Source organism: Salvelinus namaycush, chromosome 9 (assembly GCF_016432855.1).
Source record: "Salvelinus namaycush isolate Seneca chromosome 9, SaNama_1.0, whole genome shotgun sequence".
NCBI classification, from domain to species: Eukaryota; Metazoa; Chordata; class Actinopteri; order Salmoniformes; family Salmonidae; genus Salvelinus; species Salvelinus namaycush.
Window position 1 is genome coordinate 45,212,340 of NC_052315.1, and position 19,315 is coordinate 45,231,654.

Sequence of the window (19,315 nt, forward strand, 5' to 3'; positions counted from 1 at the left end):
TGTTTGCAAAACACACATCAGCTGGTTTGTGCTGTAATGCCTCTCATCTGATAACACGTTTCCAGCGAACACAACACATGAGCTCACCAGGATACGCAACTAGACTCACATTCAAACTAGTAGAAATGCATCAGGAAAAACTATTACCAGACAGGGCAGCAACATCTCATGCGAATACTGATCTCATGAGGATATGGTCCATTCTCATGTTTGTGCAGTTCATTCTTACAGTTTGCAAAAACCTAGGCACTGAGAAAACCTTCAAGAAACATGAGAGGTATGTTCCGCCAGAGAAAAACAGCCAACATACGAGGCACATGCACTCACCTTCTTAAGCCAAGTGAAATGCTTATAAAAGTCAATATCACTTTCCATGTTGTCGGCCCATTGCTGCCTGAGATTCTTTTGGGTTCTTGAGTTGCTTATCCTGGCAATGGAGTGAATAGTGCTGCCTGGTGCTCTAGAGAGCTGCAGCCTGGAGAGGAGAGGCTCTAGCTGGCCCTCTATGTGCTGCCTGGTGCTCTAGAAAGCTGCAGCCTGGAGAGGAGAGGCTCTAGCTGGCCCTCTATGTGCTGCCTGGTGCTCTGCTGCGTTGTGATAGGTTTTATTACCCAGATCCAGCTTCCTGAGTCAGGCTGCAGACTGCAGCCGCACAGCTCCCCTCCTCACTCCCCTCCTTGACGTGGTGAGACAACCGTCCAAATCTTCCCGCCGAGAGAGAGCGAGAGAGAAATCGAAATAGAGAGTGAGAAAGAGAGAGAGCGAGAGAGAGACGTCTGCTGCAGCAGCCAGTCACCTCAGCATCTGCTGTGACAGACTGAGGACCCAGACAGCCCAAAGAGAGCAACAGGCTCTGTCAGCCGAGACACAGACCATGCCAACTCTCAACTCTCTTTCTCTCTATTTTCCCCTCGCTCTCCTCAACGGTATTGCCCTTTCTCTCTTTTCCTCTCTGCTCGCTCTTTCCTCGATGGTCTCTCCTAAACGTTCACTCCCTCCCTTTTTCTCTCCTCTTATTAACTTAAAGTCACAACGCAAGCCTGAACTAAACAAGACTGTGGCTTAAGATGAGGGAGCAGCATTAAAGACGCATACACACCTCTCTCTCTCTCTCTCTCTCTCTCTCTCTCTCTCTCTCTCTCTCTCTCTCTCTCTCTCTCTCTCTCTCTCTCTCTCTCTCTCTCTCTCTCTCTCTCTCTCTCTCTCTCTCTCTCTCTCTCTCTCTCTCTCTCTCTCTCTCTCTCTCTCTCTCTCTCTCTCTCTCTCTCTCTCTCTCTCTCTCTCTCTCTCTCTCTCTCTCTCTCTCTTTAGACTAATCAATGCAACAACAGCCCTCCTACCATTAGCCTTAGGTCCGACTGGAACTCATTATCTGGACCCCCCCATTTCCTGTGTATGGGATCCTTCTCTAAAACAAACTCATCCCCCTCCTCACTGAACCATTTGGCTGCCTCTGACAGTTTTCATGTACACACTTCAAAGAGCACAGTCAGAGACAGAAAAACACAGGGGGGTGACATGTATGTAGGGAATGCTGCAACTTGTCTCTTCTTCGCAGAGTGTAATTAATCATGGGTTACAGCCAGTGAGGCTCAGACTCAGACTGTTTGTAAACTCGGTGTCAGACAGATGGTGCTCCTTGCAGAGCTTGACTGAGTAAAGTAAGTCAAAAAGTGAATTAGACTTAGAGCACAGTGAGATTGTGATGCACGTTGCCTTTAATGTATTTCGGGATCCTATGTCTTAACACCCTACAGTTTTGTTAACATTGTCCAGATCACTCCTTCTCTCCTCTCTTTTCTCCCTTAGTCACAGGGATGGATGGGGCATCAGAGACATTTGCACATGGGTCATTCCACTATGTAGGTGCCTTTTGAATAGTGTAACTTTTTATTTCAGCTTATTTTAATATTCTGTCTATGGAAGCCCTAAAACCCAAGGCCCCAAAAAAAGTAGATTGTTGGAATGATCTTTTTCGAATGACTTAGTGTCTCATTTGAGCGACTTAGTAAAAAAATAAAACATTTATACTAGAATTTTTTTACTTAGTCGTTCAAACGAGATACTAACTCATTCGAACAGGATACTAAGTCTTTTGAACAGCTCATTATTAGGGATGTAACGATTCACCAATACGCATCGGTCCCCGATTCAAATGTTTAAGATACAAGTGCATTGGGCCGCGGACCCCAAACCAATCCAATTGTAGCAGGTCCAAAAAAATCTATTCAAACGTTACGAATCGCCAGTTCACAAAAATGTTTTGCTCATATTACATTATTTCTACTTTCCGAAAATACCTCATCTTTTGTGACAACTGATGCGTCCTCTGCTTCATTGAACTGCATGTAACTGTGTTGACAGTCATCGATCTACAAAGCATTTTGCATGCCGAACAACCCCAGGCAATATCAGTAGCGCCCAGCTTTGCGCACTGTGCTCAGCTTTGTGCGCTGACCAACGCGAGGTAGGCAGCCTGTTCCTGATCTTGTACATCTGGCACCTTTAGCATTCAAATGCTAAAATGGCTTGCGTAATATTAGGCTTTATTAGTTGAGTGACAACATATGTCATTTGCTAGATTAATGTTATCTATGCGCTGTTGAAAATTGTGTTTTACCGGAATAAAATGAAGCTACCATAGACAGAACTCTCATCTGGCTATAGCTGCTGAACGGGGTTTACAATAGATTTTATTTTGATTGTTCATGGTTCATCATCAGCAATAGTTTTGGTAGTTTTGCTTTAAACAATCAGTGTACAGTATATGGTAATTTTGAGATACACAGGGTCAAGTTGATAATGTCTTAACGAGGACAGGAATTACTTTTGCGAGGTAAACTGCATGGCCGTAGGGAAAGGAGAAGATCACTCCGTAAAAACTTCTAAACGGTCAAAACCATTTGATTTTGAGAAGGGGGTGAAATCCAAAGTTGTGCTATGTATTCATTGGCTAAGTCATATCTCATTTGTAAACGATAAATATTGATATATTACAAGCTCAAACACATCATCTGGAAAAATTACAAGTTAATCAGTGGGTGGTGGTGATTTCAGAACCAAAGTGGGGGGTCAAAAATCATAGGCTACATTGAAAACTTTTCAAACTAAAACGTATCGTACCTGCATTGTGTCAGAGCCCATGTATCTAGATACTGTACGTAATGAATCGTCTTGAAAGGGAAAGATGCACATCCCTAATTATCTTGTTCAAACGACTCAATTTTTATTTAGTCTAATTAGGCCTCATTTGTTGGAGCACCAGTTGTGCTTGTCAGGCTAGGCATGCTAGGCTAATATGAGGTGAGGATCAGCTAGATGAGCCGGACAAACTACTCTCTTCGATGAAAGTCCAAGCACGCTCCCAGTGTTTCCCCAGTTTAAGAATCGACACATTTGCGCATCTCCAGTCAGAACCGAACCTGCCCAAACGTTTTCCCCCTGGTGCATTTTCCAGCTGGCGTTTGCATTGCCTTCATTGTTGTTTTCCTTACTAATCATTACTTTGGACATGTGTGTGTTACTATCAAAGTACAGTACCAGTCAAAAGTTTGGACACACCTACTCATTCAAGGGTTTTTCAAAATGTTTACTATTTTCTACATTGTAAAATAATAGTGAAGACATCAAAACTATGAAATAACACACATGGAATCATAAAGTGACCAAAAAAGTGTAAAAAAATCTAAATATGAAGTAGACACCTGTAATGCATTTCAATTAACAGGTGTGCCTTGTTAAAAATTAATTTGTGGAATTTCTTATGCGTTTGAGCCAATCAGTTGTGTTGTGAAAAGGTAGGCGTGGTATACAGAAGATAGCCCTATTTGGTAAAAGACCAAGTCCATATTATGGCAAGAACAGCTCAAATAAGCAAAGAGAAACGACAGTCCAGTATTACCTTAAGACAGGAAGGTCAGTCAATACAGAAAATTTGAAAGTTTCTTCAAGTGCAGTAGCAAAAACCATGAAGCGCTATGATGAAACTGGCTCTCATGAGAACCGCCACAGGATCCAGAGTTACCTCTGCTGCAGAGGATAAGTTCAATAGAGTTACCAGCCTCAGAAATTGCAGCCCAAATAAATGCTTCACAGAGTTCAAGTAACACACACATCTCAACATCAACTGTTCAGAGGAGACTGTGTGAATCAGGCCTTCATGGTCGAATTGCTGCAAAGAAACCACTACTAAATGACACTTGGGCCAAGAAACACGAGCAATGGACATTAGACCGGTGGAATATAATGGTTTTTCTATTCCAAGAAAAACAAAAATGCATTTCTTACTGTAGCCGATGTACTATAGGCCTAAGGGTTTCCGTTAGGAAGATATGGCACCGTACAACGTGTTTCTATTCCGAGAAAACGAAAATGCATCTGATACTGTAGCTGTTTTAGCATAACATACTTATTGGCATAAAGGCCTACAGTGGTTCATCCTTTAAAAGTTGCAGCGTACTGCTGCGCAGTTTGCATGGTGCCGCAGAATTCTATGGCACATTATTTAAGTGTGAGCCACTGGTACCATTAATGCTAGTTAGTGCTAGTTTGACCACCAGAGGGCATATTTGAGAAGCATTTGATAGCCTTCAATAGTGGCTGTACTAGAGAATTTAAAACCTTTTTTAGTAAGAGCATAGTATATGGGACTGATTTTAATAAATTTTGCGAAATGAAAATATGGCGCTGTACAATGTGACGGTCGGCAGTAGGTGTCACGACTTCCACCGAAGGTGGCTCCTCTCCCTGTTCGGGCGGTGCTCGGTGGTCGTCGTCGCCGGCCTACTAGCTGCCACCGATCCATTTTTCCTTTTTGTTTGTGTCTGTCTTTTGTTTACACCTGTGTCCTATTAGTTAATTTCGGTGGGTTTATTAACCTCCGCTGCCTGCTAGTCTTTGTGCGGGATTATTTGCTGTGTTTGCTTTGTAAGGGGTGCGTGTTTGCGCCACAGGGTTTTGTTTCTCACTGTCGTTGTACCGTTGGTATTGTTTAGGATTAGAGGTTTCTCCTCCGTGTGTTCAATGAGTTCCCCTATGTGTGGTGACTTCATTGGGGTGTGTTTCCCCACCTGTTGATGTGGTATTGGGACTTAATAATAAACGTCTGTGCCACTGGAACTTCCTGCTCTCCTGCTCCTGACTCCTGCACCTACCTCTCCTTAAGAGGCACGTAACAGTAAGTTACAGTACTTAGCTATTTAGCTAAAGAATCCCTGTGTTGTGCGGGCATGCAGGAGACCGGGGTTCAATTCACAGACGGGGAGGAAGGAGTAGCCTGTCCTTGTAAATAAGAGTTTGTTCTTAACTGACTTGCCTAGTCAAATAAAGATTACACTAAGAGCATAATATTTCTACACCATAATTGTAGTCTAACCAATACCCAAACGGAGATTCAGTCAAAAATAAAATCTCATTGATTTATCAAGACCAGTCCCCATGCTTGTCTCAGAGCAGCGCAAAACGGTACTAAAATAGGCTATTGCTTCAAATCCTATTGCTTCTAACTTCAAAATGCTCTTTAAATAAATAAGACCTACACCACTTTTAACAGCACATTACTCAACACTAGTGAGACTCATGTCGCCTACGGTAGGCCTACAGTATATACAAAAATATGACGTGACTCTCCACCATTAATTACATATAGAGGAATGGATGATTCTAAATTAAAACCGAAAGCCGCCTAATGGGTCTCCGGGTGGCGGCCAGCACGGGTATCTGTAGCAACGCATTTTGGGCTATTATAATACTGTACATGGTGTCCAGGTCAGGATAACCAAAATATTTCTTTATTAAAGACTATCAGAAACAATGTTGTTACTAAATTATTTTGATCCAAATCCATGAATGAGTGAGTCACTCAGCTTTATGTAGGTGCAGGCTATATGACTGTGCCATCAACTTGATTATACAGTTGAAGTCGGAAGTTTACATACACCTTAGCCAAGTACATTTAAACTCAGTTTTTCACCATTTCTGACATTTAAAAATTCCCTGTCTTAGGTCAGTTAGGATCACCACTTTATTTTAAGAATGTGAAATGTCAGAATAATAGTAGAGAGAATGTTATTTCAACTTTTATTTCTTTCATCGCATTACCAGTGAGTCAGAAGTTTACATACACTCAATTAGTACTTGGTAGCAATGCCTATAAATTGTTTAACTTAGGTCAAATGTATCGGGTAGCCTTCCACAAGCTTCCACAATAAGTTGGGCGAATTTTGGCCCATTCCTCCTGACAGAGCTGGTGTAACTGAATCAGGTTTGTGAGCCTCCTTGCTCGCACATGCTTTTTCAGTTCTGCCCACACATTTTCTATAGGACTGAGGTCAGGGCTTTGTGATGGCCACTCCAATACCTTGACTTTGTTGTCCTTAAGCCATTTTGCCACAACTTTGGAAGTATGCTTGGGGTCATTTTCCATTTGGAAGACCCATTTGCGACCAAGCTTTAACTTCCTGACTAATGTCTTGAGATGTTGCTTCAATATATCCACATAATTTTCCTTCCTCATGATGCCATCTATTTTGTGAAGTGCACCAGTCCCTCCTGCAGCAAAGCACCCCCACAACATGATGCTGCTACCCCCGTGATTCACAGTTGGGATGGTGTTCTTTGGCTTGCAAGCGTCCCCCTTTTTCCTCCAAACATAACGATGGTCATTATGGCCAAACAGTTCTATTTTTGTTTCATCAGACCAGAGGACATTTCTCTAAAAAGTACGATCTTTGTCCCCATGTGCAGTTGCAAACCGTAGACTGGCTTTTTTTATGGTGGTTTTGGAGCAGTGGCTTCTGAAAGGCTGAGCGGCCTTTCAGGTTATGTCGATATAGGACTCATTTTACTGTGGATATAGATACCTTTGTACCTGTTTCCTCCAGCACCTCCACAAGGTCCTTTGCTGTTGTTCTGTGATTGATTTGAACTTTTCGCACCAAAGTACGTTTATCTCTAGGAGACAAAACGTGTCCCCTTCCTGAGCGATATGACGGCTGCATGGTCCCATGGTGTTTATACTTGCGTGGTATTGTTTGTACAGATGAACGTGGTACCTTCAGGCGTTTGGAAATTGCTCCCAAGGATGAACCAGACTTGTGGAGGTCTACAATTTTGTTTCTGAGGTCTTGACTGATTTCTTTAGATTTCCCCATGATGTCAAGCACTGTGATACAAGTTAGGCCTTGAAATAGACCCACAGGTACACCTCCAATTGACTCAAATGACGTCAATTAGCCTATCAGAAGCTTCTAAAGCCATGACATCATTTTCTGGAATTTTCCAAGCTGTTTAAAGGCACAGTCAACATAGTGTATGTAAACTTCTGACCCACTGGAATTGTGATACAGTGAATTATATGTGAAATAATCTGTCTGTAAACAATTGTTGGAAAATTACTAGTGTCATGCACAAAGTAGATGTTCTAACCGACTTGCCAAAACTATAGTTTGTTAACAAGAAATTTGTGAAGTGGTTGAAAAACGAGTTTTAATGACTCCAACCTATGTGTATGTAAACTTCCAAATTCAACTGTATATAACGATATTTTGGAGTTTTTTTCGTAATATTTTTTTTATTTTAAAGTGAGCGATTGTAATCTGAATAAAGGCCAAAATAATATTTGTAAAGGCCAAAACACTGGGAGAGAAACGCTGGGCCAATTGTGCGCCGCCCTATGGGACTCCCAATCATGGTCTGATGTGATACAAAATAATACTTTTTGTGGTATTATTTGTTTTGTCTTTTCTGGTGCATTAAACTGAAATTGCAACCAATCACGGCCAGTTGTGATACAGCCAACCTAACTTAGAAATATATATTGACGATAGAATTCTCCCCCTACCCTCCTTCTAGACAAGTCTATTGTCCAGCTATCTGCTAATAGCCATAATGAAGCTGTACAACATGCCCGTGTGTGTTTGAAAGAGTATTTTCCAGTAAGCAACATTTTGTTTACCTTCATTAGACAATTTTTTTGCAAATGCAAATTAATTACTTAAAAGTCATACAATGTCATTTTCTGGATTTTAGTTTTAGATTCCGTCTCCCACAGTTGAAGTGTGACAGACCTCTACATGCTTTGTAAGTAGGAAAACCTGCAAAATCGGCAGTGTATCAAATACTTGTTCTCCCCACTGTAAGTATGGTTCTCAATCAGAGACAACGATAGACAGCTGCCTCTGATTGAGAACCACACCCGGCCAAACACAAAGAAATACAAAACATAGAAAATGAACATAGAATGCCCACCCAAATCACACCCTGACCAAACCAAAATAGAGACATAAAAAGCTCTCTACGGTCAGTGCGTCACAATTTCTCAAGCAAGAATTTTGTTATGACTGTCTGGGAGTGGTCTGAGTGGAAGGGAAAACTGAAAACTGAAAACTTGGTGTTATTGACAGAGATTATTGGAACTCTCTTTCTTATTGGTCCATTAACAAATGTACCCCCTGCTGATATCACCAGGCAGGCCAAAACTCCATCCCACCAAAACCTGAAAAAATTTCAGTCTGTCTTTTCAGACAGCTCTTACACTAAAAGGGCATTATCATAATTTAACAGTATTATTCCAACCTCATAATGTGGAAATATACACAGAGTGTACCAATCATTAGGAACACCTGCTCTTTCCATGACATAGACTGATCAGGTGAATCCAGGTGAAAGCTATGATCCCTTATTGATGTCACTTGTTAAATCCACTTCAATAAGTGTAGATGAATGGGAGGAGACAGGTTAAAGAAGGATTTTAAAGCCTTGAGACAATTGAGACATGGCTTGTATTTAAGTGACAAAATATTTAAGTGCCTTTGAATAGGGTATGGTAGTAGGTGCCAGGTGCACCGGTTTGAGTGTGTCAATAACTGCAATGCTGCTGGGTTTTTCACGCTCAACAGTTTCCCGTGTGTATCAAGAATGGTCTACCACCCAAAGGACATTCAGCCAACTGTAGGAAGCATTGGAATTAACATGGCCCAGCATCCCTGTGGTACGCTTTCGACACCTTGTAGTCCATGCCCCGATGAATTGAGGCTGTTCTGAGGGCAAAACAGGGCGGAACTAGGGCTGTTGCGGTCATGAAATTTTGTCAGACAGTTATTGTCATGTAAAAGACTGCCGGTCTCATGATAATTGACTGTTAATTAACAAACACGTTTAGCATCTCCAGGCCGCTGATGTTCGTCTTTGGAACATCTACATTTTTAAAAAGTCTAATAAATAAATGTAATATACGCCATCACAATAAATCCATGATTTATTTTAGTCGGGTCTAAAAAACATTATGATATGAAGAAAATGTATTTCAGAAGAACAGAATATGACTTGGCCTACTGTTAGCTGGCTGTGCTTCATGCCATAGGCTGTAGGCTTGTTCATTTAGCTGACAAGATATGCTAATAAGTCCCGTGCCATAATTTTTATATTATATGAATTGATAGTAAGAAGAATATAATTGAACTCGTAATAAAGCGTAATAAAATCGAAATGATATTTTTCCCATTCTGGAGCGAGTGCGCATACGAAGTAGCTATGTTGAGCGTAAAAGTGAGTTTGAAGCAGATCCTATGCGCTAGATTTAGAGTCATTTGCCAACTTTAGTTGTGAATGATACAAACCTTTCTTAGAATTTCTTAGAAATCAACACATGTATGAGCTGCATGATGCGACTATAGGCTATTGATGATTTGAGAAAGTTGCAAAAAAAGCTTGTGCTCTGTTCCTTGCCTCAGGCTGCACTGCTGTTCTTTCATCAAGTGATCATATCTTCACCCCTCAGACTATTCTCCAATTGAATCTTTACTAATATGTCAAATTAGTTTGGATTTGGAATGGCCCATTATCAATGGGCAGGAACAGTGGGCAGGAACAGGGGCAGGGGAAAAATACATGTCCTCCGTATGCACTCGAAAAGCGAATGGAGGCCGGTCCATTTTTCAATGATGCCTGAAAGGCTACTTTGATTTTATAGCTGAGCTTAATATGAGCAGCTGAGAAATAAATATAACAACACTTATTTCACTCCATGCATCAACCACTATTTGAGGAGGATATACCGCCCAAACTCTGTATACCATGGCCTCTCCAACCCTAACCCTGGAGCTACCCAGTGCTTCATTTGGGAAACCAAGTGAAATCTGTTCGGGAACATTGTTAGTAACATTTCACTAAACAGTTGACAGCCCTTCTGCACGCTCGAAAAAGGAATAAAGGGAGAGAGATGGAAACACTTGGTAGTGAGAAATTCTGTATAGCTAAAGGTAATGTGCCACCCAATTAATTATAAAATATTTTAAAAAATGCCTATTACTAGGTTATTCAAAATCCAATACAAATTCACTATAATTATAGGCTACCTGTAAGGCGGCCTGCACAATCAATGAACCATCAGCATCGCCTAGGGCTCTCTCCCAGAATCAGGGATAGACATTTTGCATAAGGTAACCAGTCCACCTAGTATGCATAATAATACAGTCCACACTCAAAGGCGATTACTAAAATGTGTTTAATTTTGGATTATTGGCTAGACCAATGATGCACCGAAGACATCTTAAATCAGTTTTGTTTGATGTTTTTCTGCTATGGGTAATATGCAGTAGGCTATGTTTTGTATAACTGCACAATCAGAATTTTAATTCAGGGGGGGTTCGGGCTTGGGCTTGGGCTCATAAGCGTATGCATAAGCTCTGCATTGATGTCAGAGTGGTTAGAGGGACGATAGAGCCCTGAGTACCAGACCATTAGCGGCCTGATGATCGTTAGCAAGTTGTGTACTACCAAAGCATGTCCAGAGTGCATAACAGGAGATTACCGTGCCTCATGACTGTCGGTGAAGCGACATGTATGGTCAGCCCTACATGCAACTCAATATTAGGAAGGTGTTCCTAATGTTTTGTACACTCAGTGTATATATAAAATACAGGAAAATCACATTGACTGCACTGGCTCTTTAGAACATTTCTAGTTTATCTATAGATGGTTGAAAGGAACGACGTGTTATGCCCGATCCGCTCAGTTTCCCATCACAAAACAACAGAAAATGGCCCATATGAGTAGAACCAGCTCACCTGTTTTTACACTATGATTTGACTATTAGATGTTCAATGTTTCTTTAAAAAAAAAAAAAAAAGGGGAGGGAGGGAGGGAGGGAGGGAGGGAGGGAGGGAGGGAGGGAGGGAGGAAGGCTTCACCATATTAAAACAAGAGTTCAGTTACCGTAACAGGGTTGACCTTAAAATGAGGAACAGGTTGTTTGTTTTTTTACCTTAAAAATGAATCACTAATCACAGGAAATAAATACTTATCTTCAGAAATGACTTTGAATAACTAGGGCTTTACAACAGGGCTCAAAACTGTGACCAAAACACTCGCTTTTGCGACCCTTGACTTGGCAGTGCACTTTTGATTTATGATTTATTCAAACTGTATTGTGCAATTGACCAAAAATGTACCATCTGAAAGTATCTGCCTGTCCCTGTTTCACTGTCGGCTGCTGTGTGAGCGAGCCACTCTCTCTCCCTACTGTGCGCATGGAGGAGTGGTACATTCTAATAAGCACAACCAAATGACTGTTGCTCAAAATGCAATTGCGGGAAAAATACAGTTTTCAAAGCAACTACTGTCACAGCTTTCTGTGAGTATATAATTTATTTCTCTCAACACTGAGTTCATGGCACCACTTTACCACCGGAGTAGTAGTTTCTATGTGGTCTATATTAAAAGGCATTTCATTTACTATAATATGCTTATACAATTCAATATTTGTGCCCAATTTCTACTTGCAGCAGTTTTTTAAAAATCTCAATGTCAAATCATTCTGTGTAACAATTTAATATGATTGTTTTCAATCAAAATGGTCAAAAAGAAACAGAAAAAGCTTCTTTGCAAAAGCAATTTCTCAAGCAAGAATTTTGCTAGGACTGTCTGGGAGTGGTCTGAGTGGGGAAAACGTAAAACTAGCTGTTATTGGCAGAGGTTTGGAACGGTCTTTCTTATTGGTCTATTCACTAATTTACCACCTAGCGATGTCACCAGGCAAGCCAAAACTCCATCCCACCAAAACAGGCTGAAGTTTCAAGTTTCACATTAAAAGAGCATTATCATCATTTTCAATTTCACAGTATTATTTCAACCTCATATTTTGGAATTATATATAAAACACAGGTAAATCATGCTTTTGATTGTACTGGGCCTTTTAAATATCAAAGGGACGCAAAAGGCACTCATTTCGTGGAATGACCCACATGATATGTCCTCTCCTGAACCAGGAGAGGCTCAAAGACAGCCAAGAATGCATATATATATTTTTGTCATTTTTAATATTTTTTGGAGCTAACGCACCTGGTATTCCCAGGCGGTCTATCGTCCCAGTACTAACCAGGCCCGACCTTGAACTGGCGTGTTCAGGGTGGTCATCTCTGCAACTCCTCAATTTGCTCGGGAGAGGCAAAGGTCGAGTCATGCGTCCTCCGAAACATGACCCGCCTGGCCACCTACGTCTTATCACACTGCTCGCTTAACCCGGATGTCATCCGCACCAATGTGTCAGAGGAAAGACTGTTCGACTAACGACCAGAGTCAGCTTGCAGGCTCCCGGTCCGGTTGCAAGGAGTCACTGGAGCACGATGAGCCAAGGAAAGGCCCCACCGGCCTAACCCTCCCCTACCCCAGACGGCCAATTGTGCACTGTCCTATGGAACTCCCTGTCACGGCCAGATGTGGCACAGCTTGGGATCGAACCCTAGGCTGTAGTGGTGCCTCAGCACTGCGGTGCAGTTCTTTTGACCTCCGCGCCACCCAGGAGTACAAGAATGCATACATATCATGAGGGATGCAAATCATGCAAACGTCTTCAGGCTCAACAAGAAAACAGATTTGGTAATCCATCTTGAGTGCATGTGCTCTGATCATATTCCCTGCTTTGGAACTGGAACAAGGAAGCAGAGTGCTCCAGTGACTCCATTGCTACACTCACTGCTTTCAGGGCTTGAAGGGGCTAACTGTGCACTCTGTCCTGCACCTGGCTATGTTGACTGCTGAGTTGGACAATCACCAGGATAACTCTCTTTCTTTCTCCCTCCCTCCCTCTCCCCCTCCATCTCTCTTTCAAACAATCCCTCCTTGTATAAGTCAAGGCAACAACTTTCCCTTTAAGGCAAAATCTCCAGCCTCGTGCTTCTTCTGCACCAGACTTGACCCCTGTCTTACTGTCTGACATTCTCAGATCGACAGACAATAGCTTCAGGTCAGCGATAGCGAGCATCACAGGGTCTCTCTTCTTCCTGCCAATAACATACGGAGGGAGCTTTATCCTATTTCCTCTGTGGAGGGGCTCAGTTCCTCAGAGAGCAGTGTGTGGGGTTTAATTGAGGAGTGTGTGTGTTTAAGTAGAGTGGGGGGGTCTCAGTAGAGAGACTGTACACCGTGTGAGACCCCTGCTGAATAGAAAGAGCATTAGCTTCTCCGATTCCGAGAGAGGGGAAAAAAGAGCCTTTCATTGGCCCCTTAGCCCCGCCAACAGGTTGTTTACTGCAGCCTCGGCCAATGACACAACATTTTATTCCATAACAACGTCAAACGTTCACGTCAACATTCGGCCACAATGAACAAAGCCCTGGCTCACAGTAGCAGTATCATCATGCGCTTGTCATTTCTTAAATATGATCCAAATATGTATGTAAAGTGCCTGCATACCCTCGTAAACCTGGTCATGATATTCACAGACAGCCAACAATAAAAACAAAAAACTAAGAAACAAGCGTGACATTCACAGAAAAATGTATAGGCTAAGAGCTCGTTGTACTGCTCCAGCTGAACAGTGAACACATGAAGAATTGATTCGGACTTACCCCCTAACACCCCAGAGCGCTTCAGCTGTGCTTGAGGTGACCAGACAGACAACATACAGAGCTAACAGAGGGAAAGTGGAGTGAGAAGAGAGAGGGAAAAAGTGAGTTTGGAGAGTAGGAGGAAAAGAAGAGAGGGGTGATTAGAAAGAGGGAGAGTGGAGAGGTTGTGAGTAATGCAGAAAGAGGGGACAAGGCAGGAAGTTGAGTTCAGCCCTATTAGGAGTCTCTGAGGAACACGTTGAGTCTTTTAAACATGGCCAGCCTTAGTCCCAGACACAGCCATGCTAAGACCTAACAGCACCCAGGAATAGTTGTAGGTCTGTCTAAAACTCATACACAGCAGCTGCTGCTGCAATGAATCAACCCTCTCTCCTTCAATGTTATACAAAGAGAAAAAAAAGAAGAGAATTGAGAACCTGCCTCAATTGGAAGTAAATAAGAAGTTGAAATGTTCCACGTAATATTATTCATCCTACTGACCCAAGATTGCTTGTAAACATCTGTGATAACATTCTGAGCAAATAATGAATGATGCTCATCTATATTATCTGTTTATAGCCTATATATAAATATATGTTGTTAGACAAAGGAAGATGACGATGGTTGCTAAAGATGGTTGGCGATGGTTGGTAATGGTTGTTTTATATGGTTGGCATAAGTAACGACTACTTGAGATGGTTGGCATAAGTAACGACTACTTGAGATGGTTGGCATAAGTAACGACTACTTGAGATGGTTGGCATAAGTAACGACTACTTGAGATGGTTGGCATAAGTAACGACTACTTGAGGTGGTTGGCATAAGTAACGACTACTTGAGATGGTTGGCATAAGTAACGGTTGCTTGAGATGGTTGGCATAAGTAACGACTACTTGAGATGGTTGGCATAAGTAACGACTACTTGAGATGGTTGGCATAAGTAACGACTACTTGAGATGGTTGGCATAAGTAACGACTGCTTGAGATGGTTGGCATAAGTAACGACTACTTGAGATGGTTGGCATAAGTAACGACTACTTGAGATGGTTGGCATAAGTAACGACTACTTGAGATGGTTGGCATAAGTAACGACTACTTGAGATGGTTGGCATAAGTAACGACTACTTGAGATGGTTGGCATAAGTAACGACTGCTTGAGATGGTTGGGATAAGTAACGACTACTTGAGATGGTTGGCATAAGTAACGACTACTTGAGATGGTTGGCATAAGTAACGACTACTTGAGATGGTTAGCATAAGTAACAACTACTTGAGATGGTTGGCATAAGTAACGACTACTTGAGATGGTTGGCATAAGTAACGACTGCTTGAGATGGTTGGGATAAGTAACGACTACTTGAGATGGTTGGCATAAGTAACGACTGCTTGAGATGGTTGGGATAAGTAACGACTACTTGAGATGGTTGGCATAAGTAACGACTGCTTGAGATGGTTGGCATAAGTAACGACTGCTTGAGATGGTTGGGATAAGTAACGACTACTTGAGATGGTTGGCATAAGTAACGACTACTTGAGATGGTTAGCATAAGTAACAACTACTTGAGATGGTTGGCATAAGTAACGGTTGCTTGAGATCGTTGGCAAAAGTAATGGCAAAAATACAGCATTTCCATAGACCCAGGTGTGCTTCCTGCTACTCACCGAGACCCTTTCTGAGCATCTGTCTATGTCCAGCCAGTCCATGAGCATGTGAGCGGTGCTGCTGGGGACCTGGGCCCTCAGGGTGTCCCTCTCCTCCTCTCTGGGCTGCAGCTCCAGGGCCAGCCTCAGGTCCTCAACCAGCTGCAGCACCTGCAGGGGCCCTGCGCTGCCCGGGGAGCCCAGCTCAAACAGGCCGTTGGTGTACTCGGCTGCAGCCTTGGAGCCTGCCAGGGATAAAGGACAAAGAGCCATTATAGTGGACAAGATAAAACATATCAGCACATATACATATCGCAGTATCAGACCCACTCAGCTCCCTACTACACGCCCAACCTACAGGAGGGTAGCTCTCCAGGAACAGGGTCTGAGAGCCCTAGGTAAGAGCAATAAGTGTACAGTGTGGCGCCTGAAAGAAGAGATTTTACGTTTGGTAGCTAATCCCAGATTACGGAGAGAGGATCAGAGCAGCAGTGTATTATCATGACATCTTAATGCTCCAATACGCTTCCTTTTTCCCTATTAGCCTACTTTACACTAGCATCAGATCGAGGCAGAACATGCAAACACATTTCCTTTGTTTTGCCATTATGGAACTAGAGATGATGTGACCTAAAGGACAGGTCAGGACAGAGGACATTTTACATTTACATTGATAAGACCACGGTGAAGTACTATAGCTGGTTAAGACCAGGGAATGCCTATGTGCCCTAGAGGTCTGTGGGTATCTAAAACAATATGAAAATGGCCTCACCACTCCTATGATACTGGGGTGGGCCATGAGGTCACATGGGCCTGTGGATAGAGTTGTCACGTGTTTCTGTCCCCCTAATGCCTTCACACTCAACTGGCTGATGTATCATGACATCATAATGATGTTTCTTCCTATTGTTATGTTAGCAGAAAAGTGAAGTAAAGTTTAAAAAAAAAAATTACATTTAAAAATCTGGTGGTCTTGGCAGTACTAACCTGATCCCAGATCTGTTTGTGTTTGCTTGCCCACTCCTATGGTCAATGTCATAACATGTAGCACAAACAGATCTGGGACTAGTCCATATCTATGTATACAAAGAGCCGTACTTTCGCTGATGAAAAAACATGCAGCGATACTATGGTACATTGAGTGCATGCTATGGTTGGCTTGACGTTTGAGGACGACGTAGAAAAGAAAACCCTAGATTTTCCATAAATATGCCTGTGCCTGCCTGAGGGTCAGTGGGGATACAAACATAGAGGAATGGATTATATACTCATGCTCAACTGCATCTCTTTTACAAATCTCAGTATCTCAATCAGTATCTCAAAATATGATGATTGGGATTCCTCGCAGCAATTACATTTTGATTCAATTCTATTTGTAGTTCGTGACACACCAAGGCTACATAGTGAAGTAATGCACTTGACTTCTAATTGACCATATCTTACTGTGGTAATAGCAATGCTTAGTTGGTGAACATATTGTTTTCACCTTGACAACTTGGTCAGTCAAGCATATTGAACCTGATTTCTTGTCATGGTGGATTGAGAGGAAAGGGGAGGACCAGTGGCATGATATTCAAATATTAGACAAGATGTATTTAGATTTACACAATAACACACACTGCTGTGATATTCCCGAACACACAGTAAGTCACTCCATGATGAATCCTGTGGTTGTCAGTGTTGCAGGCCTTTCTCTCTCTCCACAGAGTCTGATTGTAGCGAGTTGTCTTGCTGATCCTTTCGGCAACAAACTGGCATGTTGGTCTCCACCCCCCACACTCTAATTTGTTGACTGACTGCATTAAACATTTATCCTCTATTAGTTAAATCATGTTGGCAATAGCTGAGCTTGCTGCAGGGAATGTGACCCCGAACCACACTCCCTACAAAGTATTGTCCCTAATTTAACAGCCACGCACACACACGTACACGTACACGCACACGCACACGTACACACACACACACACACACACACACACACACACACACACACACACACACACACACACACACACACACACACACACACACACACACACACACACACACACACACACACACACACACACACACACACACACACACACACGGGTACACACACACGGGTACACACGCAGTGGCTTTCCAAAAGCTTGGCAGTCGGCTAAGTAGCCGATAACAGACTCATTGTAAGCCGGCTACTTTTTCTACTTCATATATTAACCAGACTTCTTTTCATTTCAAAGTTTACATTCGCTAGACAGAAAAGTCTATATATACTTCTCCCGCTAGAACGAATGATATGCATCTTTTAGCGATCTATTGATAGGACAGGCGCCTGTCAGTCACAAAGGAAATGATGACAGGGAAACTGCTGGTGTGCCAATCTGCTGTCTGTCCCGCCTCTCGGTAGGCCTACCTGCGTTATTTTTGTACGCTGTGGTTGGCTGCAGTGAAATTTATTTTCACGGAGGAGGGAGAGCATGATGCTTCTTAATTGTCTCCTGTGAGTGAATTTACACATCCCCGTGTGAATGTTTCCCCTCTAATTTTTCCAGCAGCAGCGGCAAAGTTAGCATATGGGAGGGGGGGGGCATTGCCCTTCTCTCGGCCACAGAGACAACATTTGTTTCCTGCAATACTACACATTTTGTCATGGGGCTGAGAGAGGCCTAGACAATATCCAAAACAACTAACAACACACTGAATTCATACAATTAATATATTTTCAGTAATCATGTCTTTCTACTCAATACCACAACTCATTTTACCAATTTGGGAGGTAAAGTCATTTAAGTATTCAATAATTTAGCTGTTTATTTCAGTTGGAAGCAAGGCAATAGAATGTACCAGAAGACACCAAAATAGAGCTAGTTCCGGAACCCCCCAAACCGGATTCCATGGCGGGCTACTTTTTATATCTGGCTGCTTATTCCATGTACTTACAGAAAACACTGCACACACACACACACACACCCACCCACACACACACAAACTGTTACTGCATAGAACCTTTAAACAGGATTCATACTGTACATGCAAGAAAAAGGACGATGCCATTCAAACACACTCATATCTTGGGAGCACATCATAGCAGAACAGACTCATCTGATTTCCACTGTAAACAAGCTAAACATCCAATCATTCTCCTTCCTTATCCTGGAGGATCTCCAACAAAGCCCATTGAAATAACATTCAGGTCTGACATACTGTAAGCCAGTGTGGGTTCTTCATTTGAATGCTATCTCTTTCATTCATCTTCATCTTTGCAACATCAACTGTATTTGGCTGGTTGACGTTTACTGGGACACATCTTGTCCAGGAGACAGAGCTGAGCGATTTGAAAACAAAGATGTGTCTTTTGGTCTTAATTTAAGGTTAGGGCAGCAGTGTGGTTACAGTTAGGGTTAGGTTTAAAATCTTACATTGTGGCTGTGCAAGCTAGTAGCTACAGAGCTGCCTCTGTGTTTTCAGCGTGTTGGAATGAAATGCATTAGCTGGAGATTTCCATCCACACTATGAATACTGTTTTTATATGTCATTCAGGCCATCACTGCCTGCTGGGCATCTTCAGCATGAGTAGACAGACCCTGTCCTCCATGTCTCTAAACATGAGTTATGGCGTCAAAGATTATATAAACACATCATGGTCCTCTCTGGCTCAGTTGGTAGAGCGCGGAGCTTGAACTACACAATTGTAGATTTGATTCCCACTGGGACCACCGATACAAAAATGTATGCACGCATGACTGTGAGTCGCTTTGGACAAAAGCACCTACTAAATGGCATGTATTGTTATATTGCTATTATAGTATCACAGTATGTATCATGTCAACGTTTTTTCAGACCCTGCGACTTGACCAGAAAAT

At 42.3% G+C, this 19,315-nt stretch overlaps 1 protein-coding gene across 5 annotated transcripts in view; it reads right to left on the reverse strand.

Annotated features, from left to right (window-relative positions):
- Positions 1-19,315, reverse strand: part of LOC120054129 (liprin-beta-2-like) — a 119,404-nt gene that overhangs the window by 66,598 nt on the left and 33,491 nt on the right. For 4 of the 5 annotated variants that reach the window (XM_039001540.1, XM_039001539.1, XM_039001538.1 and 1 more), the window contains exon 3: positions 15,489-15,712. In XM_039001540.1, the coding sequence (XP_038857468.1) occupies positions 15,489-15,712 (224 nt within the window). Of the gene's footprint in view, positions 1-327; positions 732-15,488; positions 15,713-19,315 lie in introns of those variants that run through there. The other variant, XM_039001542.1, reaches the window with a different exon arrangement.